This window comes from Echinops telfairi, unplaced genomic scaffold, assembly GCF_000313985.2.
Source record: "Echinops telfairi isolate 266 unplaced genomic scaffold, ASM31398v2 ScPeMD7_5;HRSCAF=22, whole genome shotgun sequence".
NCBI classification, from domain to species: domain Eukaryota; kingdom Metazoa; phylum Chordata; class Mammalia; order Afrosoricida; family Tenrecidae; genus Echinops; species Echinops telfairi.
Window position 1 is genome coordinate 29,356,144 of NW_022103901.1, and position 14,419 is coordinate 29,370,562.

The 14,419-nt window shown below is 59.8% G+C and overlaps 1 protein-coding gene across 1 annotated transcript in view; it reads right to left on the reverse strand.

Annotated features, from left to right (window-relative positions):
* Positions 1-14,419, reverse strand: part of LMF1 (lipase maturation factor 1) — a 37,433-nt gene that overhangs the window by 2,605 nt on the left and 20,409 nt on the right. Inside the window, exons 5-7 of the mRNA XM_045286020.1 lie at positions 7,633-7,698; positions 2,793-2,993; positions 2,554-2,614 (exon numbers count right to left, since the gene is read on the reverse strand). Of these exons, the coding sequence (XP_045141955.1) occupies positions 2,554-2,614; positions 2,793-2,993; positions 7,633-7,698 (328 nt within the window). The remainder of the gene's footprint in view (positions 1-2,553; positions 2,615-2,792; positions 2,994-7,632; positions 7,699-14,419) is intronic.

The following is a 14,419-nucleotide window of genomic DNA, read 5'->3' on the forward strand; positions in this document are numbered from 1 at the left end:
GATTTTTGGAAAGAATGCAGCACAAGCTAGGGTATACGGTTTTCGGCTGCCATGTGGCTATTTCGCCAGGATATGAGTTTTATCAATGGTGTCCCGCTTTACCAATGTTAAAATCTGGTCACCTTAGTCAAGGGGATACTTAGGTTCTGTGTTGGGAGAAGCTCTCCTCACCCCTGCAAACAGCCCAACTCACAGCTGTGGAGTCGACGCCCTCTCCTGGTGGCCCTATAGGACAGGGGAAACTGCCCCATGGATTTCTGAGGCTGTAACTCTTTAAGGAGGTCATCTTTTTCCCGAGGAGCCGTTACTGGGTTTGAACTGCTGGCCTTGCGGTTTGCAGCCCAGCACGGAGCCCACTGTGCCACCAGCGCCCCTCCTCACCCCCTGGAACGGCGAGAGAGCAAGTGGACGGCTGATGCTACCAGCCGCTGTCGTGAGTGGCAGGCTGGCTCCCAGGGCCCACAGGCTGTGCCCCGGGCCCGAGGGCCTGATTTCCCTACAGCCCATGATGGGGAAAAAGCCCCACAAGTCCTGCCAGTGAGAAACTTGGTGTTTGCACGCTGCTCCGTCATTACTGCTCCACACCCCACGGATGTGTCAGAGACTTTCCGCCCCTGCTCCCCAGGGACCTGCTCCCTGGCTGGAAACGTCTTCACAGCCTGACCGCAGACTCCGCACAGGTGAGCGCACTTGCTCTGAGGGTTCTCTCCGGGAGGCCAAGCAGAGCCGAGACTCTCTCGCAGGGGCTTGTTCTCTAGCAGTTTCTCTGGGGGTGGCCTGGTGCTCCCTTCCCTGCAGGGCTCTGAGGAAGGGTCCCTCTGCCCTTCCAGCTGCAGGTAGCTCGGTGGGTCTTTGGGCTTATGGCCGCGTCGCTCCAGTCTCCATGTGGCCTCTTCCCTCTGCAACCTCCTGATGGGGCTTCCTTGGCTCCAGGTGGCTTGTGTCCACATGAGGGTGCATGGCATGTTCTGGGCTCTAGCACATCTTTGGGGGAACCCCGTTCACTTTCAAACCCTCATGTGCATGTGAGAGTTGAATACTGCATAAGGAAGCCCACAGATAAACCGATGCATTTGAAGCGTGGTGCTGGCGAGGGATGAGCAGAGCCATCAGGGAAAGCAGAGGCAGGGTGCTCCTTAGAGGCAATGATGGAGGGACTTTGTCTCACATGCTTTGGGCATGTTGTCAGGAACGACCAGTTCCTACAGAAGGACATCATTCCTGATAGAGCAGATAGGCAGTGAAAACGAGGAAGGCCCTGACAAGATGGATGGACACGGTGGCTGCATCGATGGGCTCAAACGTAAGAGAGCGTGGCAGGGCGGCGCAGCACCGGGTGCAGTTTCGTTCTGTAGCACATCGGCTGCTGTGAGGGGAGCCATCCAGACAGCCCATCACAACCACAGTTCAGCAAACATGGGCTCTCAGACTGTAGGCCTTGGGCCCAGCTTCCCCAGGGTGTCCAAATCCAGTACTCAAGAGAGTGAGGCTCCTTGACAGGGGGCAAACCCCTCACCCCCAGGGAGCAGGGGCTCCACAAGGCGGGGCCGGGGTGGAGAAACCCCTCATCCTGAGCCACAGGAGCCCCCAGGATGGGAGTGCGGCCTGTGGCTGAAACAAGGACTGCACTGCCTGCCTGGTGGCCACGTGCGTGTCCTTGTGTGCCTGCGTGTCCTTGTGTGCCTCTGGTCCGAAGAGAACTGGGAGCTAGAAGAGGGTGTGGCCCAGGTTCCCCCATTAGCCTCCCCGAGTGGCCTTCAGACGACACTGACCCAGGCACTACACCCGTGACCTCTGGGCCTGGGCGGAGGGGAGGACCCTGGAGGCGGCGGAGGGAGACAAGTCAGCTGGAGAAGCCCGGGCCAGGAGGCCTTGCGGATGCTTGGGGCCAGTGAAACTTGACCCTGAAGAGGAAGGGCTGGTTCCCAGAGACCCCTGCTGGGTTGGCCAGGACACACACATATGTTGAGGGGCCTCCGGGGCCGCCCACCACTGAGGCCTGTGTGTGTGCCTGCCCATCCACAGCCTGGAGAGGCCACCTTGGAAGCAGGTCAGGGGGTCACTGCGGCTACAGATTCAGCTTGATCCCAGGGGTCCGGGCACAGTGAGTGACATGCTGCCCACTCCAGCCTCACAGGGGACATGGTAGCCATAGCAACTGCTCCAGCCAGGCCTGCCCCAACCTCGGGCTCCCAGCTCTGTTTCGTGGGCACTGACAGGCCTCCTTCTGGTCCCTCCTCATGTGGCCTCCCCAGGATGCCCTAGAGATGTGGTACTGCCTTGTTACCCAGAAACACAGGGACCTGTGCCACCACGACAAATGGCACACGTGGCTGGGGCACGCTGCAGATCACGCTCTCATGCTGAACTCAGGGGCTGGGCGCCCGACTTAGTACAGGGTGCGGGCTCTCTCTCTACCTGTCCCCGGCCAACACAAGAGGAAGGCCCCCATCTCTCTGACTCTCTCCTCGGTCCTGGCTCCCTCTCCCCCTGCTTGTTTCATCTCTTCTCTCCAGGAAGACTGGCTTCAGACCTGCCTCCAGGAGCCCTTACTCACGAACACAGCACGCAAATCCTCAGACACACGGACATGCATCAGACACACAAACATGGCCTGAGACACACGGACGAACATCAGACACATGGGCATGGCTTGGGGGGCCTGGACATATAGACACCGCCCATGGCATCAAGACACATAGACAGAGCCTCAGACACAGACAGACACACAAGGCCTTGGACACAGGACATGGCATCAAACACAGGACGAGGTATCAGTCATGGCCTCAGACATGGGGACCCAGCGTGGCTCGGGGCGCACTGACCTGGAAGAGGCCCTGCAGCAGGCCATGGAGCAGGCAGAGGCGCCGCCCCAGGACCAGGAAGAAGGGCACCAGGAGCTCGATGACGTGGTTGCCGAAAGTCTCCACGCGGTGCACCCACCAGGGTGAGCGGTGCAGATAGTAGGCCATGGGGTTGGGCACGGGCTGGGTCTGTGGGAGAGGGGCTGTGAGAGGGTCTGCTTCCAAGTCCAGGCCCACACAGGGGGTGGGGGTGTCGTGCTCGGTGACCACACCTGGGGGAAGCCATGGAGTGGGCAGATGTGGGCTGACGAGGGTGTGGGCACGAGTGGCCCTCAGGGTTTTGGGTTCCAGACCCATGCAGCCCCAGGCCCTGGAGGCCTGCTGAGTGCTCAGCCTCGGGCTCCCTGAGGAGCTGACCTGGCCCATGACCATGTTGTCAGACCCGTACCGGCTTCCTGTGGGCTCAAGGGCTGTGGGGGTAGTTGGGGGCTGACACGTGTGACCCCAGATTCTCTGGGAAAGCCATTGGAGGGCTTCCTGCCATGACTGTGAGCTGGTGACAGGGTGACACATGGTGACCCTGAGCAGGACTCAGGTGGGAAGGGCACTGAGGAGACGCCTCCGTGCAGGGACACATGAGAAGGGGCAGAGGGGCAGGGATGCAGGACACCTGCCCAGGTGATCTGGCCTGATGGGCTGGCCAGGGACAACCCCAAGGGGATCAGGTGCCACAGGTGATGCCAGCGCCTCCCAGGGTGACTGCCAGGTGTGTCCTCCAGGCCTGGCATTTCTATCACTACATCCTGAGACCTAGGGTGGGGGTGGGGGGGTGAGACTGCGTGCAACACTACTCTTTCGGGATAGACCGTGGGCGACCCCAACACTTGCCCCATAAAAGGAGAGTAAGCAGTCACTCAGAGCCAGCAGTGGCGGGGACCAGCCCTGGCTGACACTGGTTGGGGGAGGACGTGGTGGGAATGGCAGGGGCTGGCCCCTGGAGCACTGTTGGTTTAACCGGCCCAGGGCCCAGGCAGCAGCTGCCCCTCAATGGTCCGCTCCCAGACTCGTCACCACGCTGACCTGTGGCCAGAAGGCAGGGCGCTCACGCCTAGTGAGCAGCTGAGTCTCACTCTCTTTATTTCAACCACATGCTCGGGGACAGGGTGGTCCCGCCCCCTAGGCACGTTATAGAGTGGTGCAGAGGCTCAGGCACACCCTAGGCTACAGGCTCAGAGTCATGCTGGGATGGGGGAGGTGTATCCCTGGGGCCAGACCCTGGATGGATGTCGGTCACCTCGCCCTAGACACCGATGTTCTGATTTGGGCTCTGCACGGTCAACGCCCAGCTGCTCCCCAAGGCTCTCGGAAGAAGGGCCTGGCTCTCCACTGTGGGACAAGCAGCCACAGACTCGCCCAGGGGGCTCAGCTCTGCCCTGAGGTGGGGATGACTTGGCAGCTCTCCTGGGTTACAGCACTGGTCGTCTCCTAAGATGTGTGAGGTTCCGGAAGGTTCTATTTCAGGAGCTCTGTCTCTGGCCGGGGGTCTTTCGGATGAACTGGTGTCTGGCGCTGCTCTGGGTTTATGAGCATGAGTGTGGAGAGGGGGCTGCTCTGTGCATGGAGCCTCAGGCCTCCCCCATCCCACCCCACCTCCACCCTCCCCCACAAGCCAGGGACTGGGTTTTGTTTTGTTTGCATGAACCCTGACTGGCCAGGGGTCAAGGCAGGCAGCCTCCTACACTTAAAGCTTGCTGGGGCAGGTGCGTGGCAGTATCTGCACCCAGGTAGCTCCTCAGGGGTGAGTGAAGATGCTCCAGGGAGGGGCTGGGGGATGGAATCTGGCCAACCTGACCCCTGGGGGGCAACATGCAATTTGCTTCTCTTGACAGCAACCCAAACCCACCCCCATGGGGTCACTTCCTACTCAACAGCGACCCTCTGGGGCAAGGCAGAGTGCCCTGTGGGTTTCTGAGACTGTAACTCTTCATTTGAGTAAAAAGTCTCGTCTTTCTCCTGCGCAGCAGCTGGTGGTCTTGAACTGCAAACCTTGTGGTTAGCAACCCAACATGTTATCGCTATGCCACCAGGGCCGTTCCCTAAGCAGGGAGCCAAGGGTGTGGGGGTAGATGACGGCCTGCCAGTCGCCTGCCCTCCCTGTCCCTTCCCTATCAGCACAGCGGAGACCAGAAATGGATTCCAACCACCTGCCCTGGTGGCACTGTGGCATAAGCACTGGCTCCGAGTCAAAACGCAGTGGACAAAGACCTAGGACGCTGCGCTCCTCCCTCCCTCCCCTCTGCACATCCTCACTAGCCTGTCACCGGGGCGCCGGGCCTTCCCATGAGTGCCAGCCGGCCGTGCTGGCAGAATGGGCAGTCCATAAAAAGCTGGCAGATGTGGCCCCTCCCTGGGCCGGCAGCCGCTGTGGACAGAGAATACTGAATGCTCTGAGGACTGCCAAGAGAACAAGCCACCGGCCTCAGAAGGAACAGCGGTGTGCAGGGGCGGGGGTCTGGGTGGACAGGAGCAGGGAAGGCCAGGCGTGGGCTCCCTGACTTTGGACATGCCACCAGGAGAGGCCAACCTTAGAGTCACTGCGGGATTGGGTCCCTGACAAGGCTCCCGCTGCTCCTGGCCCCACGCAAACAGACACTGGGTGACCTGGGCTGCAGGCAGGCCTGCCATGTGGGACGCCACAGCGAGGGTGGCGAGTGGGACGCTAAGCTGGTGTGCCGGGGCACCAGCCTCCATTTATACAAGACGCGGCTTTGGCTGCTGAGCGCCACAAAGGGGGTGTATGGGGGGGCCCACAAAGTCGGAGGCTAGTGGAAATGAGGGGACCCCTCAGTGAGAGGGCCAATACTGGGGCTGCAGCAATGGACTGACTCTCATGTACCGATGAGTGGGGATCGGGGGCCTGGGACGGGCAGCACTCCATCCTCACGGAGGCTGCGCCCTCTGAGGGTGACATTCTCCAGACCTGCCCTGCACCCCAGGCCCCTCGCACGCACCCAAAAAACGTAAAAATGTGTGCTTTAAATAAAGGCAGTAAAACTGTCTGCAGACAGGCCGCCGCCTTGGTCCCGGCTGCTCACATGTCTATAAAATGACCGCAGGCTTTCCAGGAAAGCCAGAGCAGCGGTGTGCCCGTGGTGCCCATGGCCCTCTGCCAGTCGTGCAGGACAGCCAGGTGCAGGTACCTCCAGGTCCGAATGAACAGTGGCATATACTGCCGGGACACCACAGAGACCCCTCCCCGTGGAGGGAGCATGCTGGACGCAAGAAGGAAGTGGGCGTGGCTGTCTCTCCGGAGGACCGCCCGCCCTCCCCCTCCCCCCTCTGCCCCTGCGGACTCTTGTGGGTCAGAGGCAGGTGGCTGGACACATGCAGCTGTGTGCAGTGAGGGACTGACCAGGGTTGGTGCCTGGTGCCGCAACCCCACGTCCAGAGCACTGCCCGTCCACTGCAAGGACGACTGTTCAAACCTACCAGGCACTTGGAGGGAGAAAGAGGAGGCCCTCTGTCTCTGTACAGGTCACAGCCTCTGAGCCCAAGGGGCAGTGCTACTGCCCTAGAGGGTCGCCGTGGGCTGAATCCCCTCGGTGGCTACATCCAGACTAGCTGTGCTGTAGTCAGTGCCCACTCAAGGCAGCCCTGCCTGAGTCAGAGCACAGACGAGCCCCCACCCACCCTGCTTCTCCGTAGTTGATGTTCTGGACGCAGACAGCCAGGTCTTTCTTCCTAGTTTTCGGTCTAAGCACCCCAGCTTCTAGCACCCCAGCAGATGGCTGATGGACAGTGGGACCTGCTATGAGCAGGGGGTGCTTTGCCAACATGTTTTAGGGACAAATGAGCCCATGAAGGAAGCAAGACCTCCTGATCCAGAAGGGGAGGGAGACAGACAGACAGACAGAGTCAGAGAGGGAGTGTGTGAGAGGCAGACAGAGAAAGAATATGTGTGTGAGAGATACAGAGAGAGATAGAGACAGATGGGGAGAGAGACAGTCAGAGAGAGAGAGAGACAAGGAGAGACAGGCAGAGAAAGAATATATATGTGAGAGAGAGACAGATGGAGACAGAGAGAGAGAAAGAGAGAGAGAGAGAGAGAGAGGCTAAAAGTCCCTTACACTCTTGCCTTGGTTATTGCTCTGGTCCTGGATGGGGGAGACCGCGGGGGCACGTGGGCCTGCAGGCCTGTGGGAATGAATGCAGAGGGCAGAGCAGGGCGGCCTTGTCTCGAGTGTACACACGTGACGCACACAGCCCCAGGGATCCTGGTGCCCGGTCCTCACGGCTGGGCTCATACCCTCAGCTGTAGCCCCCATGGCATGGGCACTGGGAGCGATTCACGCTCCGGGCCAGGTCCGCTTGGCTCACACAGGGACAGGCAGGCCCCGCTGCTGCACGTGTCCAGGTGACAGCTTCACCACCAAGCTGTAGCGCAAACTGCTTGCTGCAACTGACCTCCTCTCCAGTGGACGGGTAAGCAAGGTTAGAGGTCAGCACCACACCCAGCTCAACCAGGGTCCCCAGAGAAGCCACGCCCCTTTCCTGGTGGCACCAGGAGCCTCACAGCCACCCTCACCCTGGTGTGACTCCCAGAGGGGCTCTGTGCGCTGTATGATTTACCACTGGGGCTTTGGCTGCAGACAAGAGCCCGAGGGTCCTCCCCACCTCATTATGTCCCAGAGGAGTGAAGGCTGAGCCTTCCACCCTGGCAGGGGTCTAGGTGCCAGCCGCTTGCAGACGAGGGAAGGTGCTGTGCCAGGGCACACCCCTAAACCTGGGTGTTCCAGGGAACAGTGAGAGGTCCCGGGCCATCACCCACCTCATAGTGGTAGTCCATGCAGGTCAGGTCTCGCCAGCACTGGTCACCCCGGACCTTGATTAGTCCCTGTGGGGAGGGGCAATCTCAGTCACCAAGTCATGTCACAGGCAGCTCCCCTCCCCGCCCCTCCCCGCCCCCCATGAGAAAGAAACCGCTGGCCTGTGAGCAGCACTTGGAAGGAACTGACTGAAAACGGTCTTTTGTGATCAGTCAGCTGAATGAGGTCACACTGGTGTACAGTGGGCTCTGATCCTAAGGGGGCGTCTCACACGCCTAGGGGGCAGATATGTGTGTGTTACTCTCTACAGACCACTGAGTAATTTCTCACAGACTAGAGGGGACTATGCAAATTAGGGGCTAGCGGCCCACACAGGGGATCAGGCAGTTTGCTGATGCGGACCTGTGGCATTAAGATGATGCGTCATTAGCTGGGCCATGATTTCCAGTGGTCTGGCAGTTCTATAATGACGTGATCTGGCTTATAATGTAACGATAAACACCTTCCATTTGGTGATCTGATGGACTTATCCTCCGTTTGGGGGAGGCACAGGCCTCTGCCTGTGGTCACGGGTCCATTGGAGTGAGCGGTCTGTCATTTTAATGAGGGAGGGTTAGGATGGGATGTACCTTGAGTCATGGCTTTCAAGAGGGTGTGGCTCGTCAGCATCCCACCCCACTCACCACCCGTGTCCACGTCACTCCCTTGCCCAGTCTAGTTCAAGTCAGAGGCGTGTCCATGGGGGTGTGGTCTGCATCCAACCTACAAGAGGGCTTCCAAAAACTCATGGAAAAAATTCCATTGTCTTTTAATCCAATTTCTCCATGAACTTTCTGAGGTCCACACATAGATGAGATTCTCTGGTAAACGCTCTCTCCTTCCTCTGCTTTGTCCTCATCTGACCTCCAGTTCTTGAGCCTGCTAGGAGCCTGTCCCCTCATCGGCCGTCTGTGTTCACCAGCCCACCACCATGTGATTCAGGAGAAGCCTCCTGCCTGGTGCCTGGCCGGGGGTTTGGGGCTGGCCAGCTCCACAGCTGAAGGAGCCCTTCCCTTGGGAGTCCCCAGTTCTGTGAGACACTGCCTCACACTGCGGAACCCAAAGGGAGGAGGGGGGAGCACTGGGAGGAGGCCGGGGAGGGGGAGGAAGAGAAGCAGATGGAGGTGATGGTGCGGGGTAGCAGTGTGGAGAATCTGGACATTTGGGGACATCTTTAGTCTCTGCCTCACAGCAACCAGCTCGAACTGGCCCCTCTAAAAGGTCATCAGCTGGACCCCAAGTAAAGCTGCCTCTACCAGCAGCGAAGGGGCACAAGGACCACCAGCAGCCCTGGACACTGGGAGGGGGACCAAGGAACATTCATTTCAGAGCCTCAGGGGGACTGGAGCCCTGACCCCCTGGTTTGCAGGCTCAGCCTCTGATCATGGAAACCACCCACTCTGCCCCCCAAGACATCAAGAGCAGGGGACACCCAGAGACACGCTCCAAGTGCCTGGAATCGTGCTCCTCTCAGACCCAGGGAACAAACTGCTTCTCAAGCTGGGGAGCCCAGCCACCGGAGACTGGTGCTTAGGTCCCCAAATGACCAGCTCGAGCTGCCCGCCAAGACTCACAGTGCTGCCAGCAGGCACCTTCACACACCTTTCTGACCCGGCTGGGCAGGCGAACAGAACAGTGTGATGGCCCTGACAGCAGGGCATTGTGAAGTGTCAGCTCCAGGGCTGGGTGATCAATGTTGGTCAGAGGACAGGAGCTGGTTTGGCTCACTCACACAGCTAGAGAAGCAGAGGTGGGCAGTGGTCACCATGGGTGGACAGCGAACAAGGAAGACCACGGAAGACTTGGTGGCTTTGGATCATGGTGAGGACAGAAACACAAACCGGCATGTCTTGGAAGAAGTGTGGCCGAGTGCCCCTTGGAGGAGAAACTAGGGAGAGACGTGGTCAGGAGAGAGCAGCTCCCGGGGCGCCTTGTGCTTGGTCAAGTAGAAGGGGACGAGGAGGAGGAAGACTTTCCGGCAGATGCACTGGCAGAGTGGCTGCAACAATGGGCTCACACGCAGGAAGGTGGCAGGCTGGGCGTGGTGGGCGGAGTTTTGTTCGGTGGTGCAGGGGCGATTCGATGACCCTACCAGGGTAGGAGTGGACATCCATCCATGAGGAGGGTGGTCAGTGTCATAGTATTGTGTGATGGCCTCTGTCCCACTGCAGCTATTTCACAATAAAAGGCCCAGACGGAGCAATGCGCGCGCATGCACACGCATCGCTGTTCCCTGTCTGAACTACTGCTTCCACGTTCACGTTCTGCACTGAGATGACGGCGTCTGGAATGCCAGTGCTTCCCTGATGGCCGAGTCTTCCCCCTCCCACCTGGCGGCATCGACCATGCGGGTGGGCAGCATGGCAGGCTGCTGACGGAGGGCGGGAGGGCATGACTGCGCTCCCACCCGGTGCTGTCCCGGTCCCTTCTCAGAACAGGAGCCATGCTCTTCGGAGATTCAAACGAGGCAGAGGAGAAACCCCACAAAATAATTAAAATGTCATTCAAATCCTAAGCCGATAAGAGACACTTAAAAACCTGAAACGTTCTTTCGGGAGCGCAGGGTAATTAGATTCCTCCCATCCACAATGCAGATGTCAGATTTCCACGCGTCTTCTCTCTCCCAGAGCAAGTGTCGGAGGAACAAAGGCCCCTTTCAGCCCAAAATGAATTCTACTGAGATGGGGCGGCGGGCCCAAGCGGAGCCAAGTGGCCTGCAGATGTCGGGCCGGCTCTCCTGTGGTCAGGATGTGCCCTCACAGAGGTGCCAGAACGTTCCGGGGTCTGTGAAGGAACTTCCGGGCTGCCGCCCCCGCTGGGGTGGGGTGGAGGGAACAGGGCTTCTCTCCTGACGCTCACGTGTCACAGGGTGCGCTCTGTAAACTCCTCACTCAGCCAGGCTGGGGTTCTGACCCAAACGGGCCGCTGGCATCAAGGGCTGGCGATTAGCTTCCGTTCAGACTGTGGCCAGGAAACCCGTGGGGCCACACCAGACCACTGGGGGTATGTACCTTTCCAGTGCAGATGGGCCCTATGTGTGCTGAGCCTCCCTGGCCCCCCTGCTCTGCCTTCTAGAAGCTTCTGCCACCTCCCAGTGAGCAACTCCAGGACTCGCCGTGTTCCCGAGGGGGTGCCCACTGTTGTGTGCCACATGATGTGCACGGTACCCGCAGCTGCGTCTGTGCAGCGTGCACTGAAGGGCGCTCAGTGCCTCTTTCTGTATATGGCTTTATTATCTACCCGCCCCTATGCCCCTGGGCCCCTCCCAGGTCCCAGCCCCTTTGAAGGCTGCACTGACTGGCTTTGAAGGGTGGCTGGGGAAGCGGGCAGTGGGATTCTGTAGGGCCCTGGGGCGATCGGCGGGGAGGACAAGGAGCCTTTTTGGGTGGCTAGGGCGTCCTGCCTCAAGGGAGGCTGCAGCTGAAAGGCCAGAGGTCAGACAGTGGACATTATCATCCAAACCTTCCCACGGTGCCTGAGGGGCCGCGTCTGACCCTGGGAGTCCTGCGCTTTGGAAGGGATTCAGCCGCAGAAGGGGGTGGCCTGTCTTTGGTCCTGCCCGCCCAGTGCAGTGAAGCAGGGCAGACCCCGGCTCTGGGGGGGTGGGGGTGCGGGATACCCAGGCAGAGGGCAGGTTGGGGACAGGGACCACAGCATAAACAGGGCAGCCTGCTGCTCACTACGTGGACAGGGACAATTGCGTGGTCTGGGTGGGCTGTGGATGGGGACAGTGATGTGGCCTGGGTGGCTTGTTGCTTACTGTGCAGACAGGGACAGCAACATGGACTGGGTTACTTGTCTGTTTGTCCGACCCTGTAGGCACGCGGGAGTCTCTCTGCTCCCTCCCTCCTGGTTACTCAGCTTGTCACCCCTCCCCCACATCACAGCGGCCCCACCCAGCTCAGGAGCCTTTCAGGGCTACCCGCCCACGAGAAGCTGACACTTCCCACGGGCCCAGCTTCTCAGAGGAGGTGCTGAGCGGGGAGTCCGTTGGCATGGCAACGGCTTTGAGAATAATTCTGGTGAGCCCGATGAAAGTTGTTGCGGAGCCACCCAGAGAAGTGGGGGGTGGGCAAGCTTCTTCCCCAGGAAGGGGCTTCTGGGTCCCAAGTAGGAGAACAGGCACCCAAGCTGGACACAAAGGAACGGACACAGGCAACAGCGAGGGGACCTCCGGGCTGGTGTGTCAGAGGGTGTGGGGGTTCCGGGCTTGCCCCTTGACTCGCCTTCTCCCTTCCTCTCCCCAGGAGGCCTCTACTGAGTCTGGGGTCTCACTGCCTTTGGATGCCAGGCCTGGGGTGCCAAGACTGTGTCATGTTGCTCAGGCCCATGCCACACAGTTGGCGGGCACTGTGGCCAAGACACCCACGCAGGGCTTGGCCTGGCTCCCCCAGACCCTGCCTGGTCCCTCCGCTCCTTGGGTGGAGCCTAATGACAGCAGTGTGGCCGAGCTTCGTGTGGCCCACTGTGCTGCTGTTAGGACCCTTGCTGCCTCCGACTCCTGGCGCCCACACACGTGCCAGAGGAGACGTGCCCGCAGGCCTCGGGGCTGATGCCTCAGAGCAGACTGCCAGGCCTTTCTTCTGTGGCGTGGGATTTGATGTCTTCCGGTCCTTCTGTGGCCGCGTGACTCTTCCTGCGTTCTCGCTTAACCTGCGATGATCTACTCACTCTGGTCCACGGAGGAGGCATGGTGGAGAGGGGCTCACAGTTCCTGAGATGGACGACCGGCACGGGAATGTCTTCGTGCTCTGCTGAGTCAGCGCAGCAGCGTGGCGGCGGCCTGCTGTGATTCCAGTGTGGGGTGATCCTGGCACCACTCCACCTCCGTTAGTCACCCGAGGTCTTATAGAGTGTAGTGGGTCCTGCCATGCGGACTTGAGTCAGAGCTCCTATAAAGACCTCAGCACCAGCGGGCCAATTTCTAAAGAGAAACAAAATTCCTCTGGGACGATACTTTTAAAAAGCCAACCCACAGCGACCTGAGCAGCCAGGGTCGAATAGCCCCACGGAGTGGCCAAGGCTGCCGGTGTCCATGGGGGCGGATGCCGCTCTTTTACCCAGCAGACCCTGCGGTGCTGGCCAGGCGCTTTGGTCAACACGCCACCAGGGGTCCCTTCCACGCTCTGGGTTGCAGTCAAGTTTGCACACTCTGTGGGCCCTTCGGGGTGTAGCAGTGTTGCAGCCTTTGATTCTCGAAGAAGTATCTATCCGTTTGTGGCTTTGTTCCGGGACCTCTGTGAGCCTATTAGAATTTCTTAAGAGCTTTTCACGTCTCAGTCTCTATTTTCCAGTTACACCCCGCCCCCCCCTGCCCCAAGCAACTTCTGTTACTACTCAGAAAAGCAAATGACAGTCACGTGCTGCTGTGAGCCTTCTGGTCCACTCTGACTGCTGGTGACCCTAAACGACAGGGTGGAACTGCCCCCCTGGGATTTCAGGGTTGCTGTTGTTGGGAGCCTCGCGCCTGCTCCGACACGGGCAGGACACCACACCATCCTCACGACTGGTCTCATATCTGAGCCCGCTGCTGTGGACACCATCTCAATGCACCTCACTGAAGCCCTTCCTCTTCTGCTGTCCCTCCACTGCGGACGCATGATGTCTTCTCAGGGACTGGTCTCTCCTGACAACACGTCTGGAACACGGGAGGCCAAGTCTCGCCATCCTGGCCTGGGAAGCCCTCTGGGTCAGCTCCACCTTGTCACTCAGGGTTGCAAGGAGTGGGAATCTGCTCAATGGCAGAAGGCGCATCTTCATGGGAGCAGATGGCCGGTCCTCCAATGGAGTGGGACGGACAACCACGTGGTCACTAACTGTTGTCTACAGACCTTGAATGCTGGTTAAATTCACTGATTAGAATGGGCAGCCCATCACCTGAGCCCACTCACTCCTTCCTCTCTGTCCCCTCCCTCGGGACAGCGAGGGTCTCTCTGACGTTGCCCGACCGGCAGTGCACAGAGTGGACCGACGGTCAGGCTCACCCCAGATCCTGGATAAGGGGCTCAGCCTTTCTTGCAAAGTGTGAGGCTGACGGGGGTCAGCCCTCGCTGGCGCTCCTGCACGGCTGAGCACGCGGCTGTGTTGCTGTGGAGGTTGTTGAGTTCACGGTCACACATGGTGCCGCCTGTCACATCGAGGGTCTTCCTCTCTCACTGCCTGTCCACTTCACTAAGCGCCATGTCCTGCCCGGGGCAGGAGGCTCCTGGTGGGAGCCAAGGGCTGCAGACCACAGGAGTGCAGGTGGCTGGCTTCCGAGGACCATCAATGGTGGCCAGGTCAGAAGCACCTGCTGAGGTGTCCCCAGCCTGCAGGCGCCTGGCCCTCTCAGTGGCCGGCCCGCCCATCACTTTTTATTATTAAGGCGACCCTGTCATCGTGGTCCCTGCTTGCGGGAAGATTGACGGCAGCCGAGTAGTGATGGCATCGAGTAATTACACCTTTTAGTGCGCCTACTAATTTCCCACCCGGCTGGCACTCTGTCAATCAACGTGCCACCAAGGTGCTGATGAGCCCTGCCAGCCGTGTGGGGGTTGGCGCGCCTCTTGGCACCTTGTGTTCGCGTGCAAAAGACTGGCGACCTGCCTCCAGCAGCTATGGGCTCCGCATGCTGCCCCCTTCCCCCACCCCCAAGAATCTTGCCACCCCCTTGGCTAGTGAGCCACCCTCGTGTGCGTCTGGGCAGCGGCCAGGGAAGGGTGTGAGATGGGGACAACGAGTGTGTGTGCAGTGTTGGGTCAGCCAGGCCAG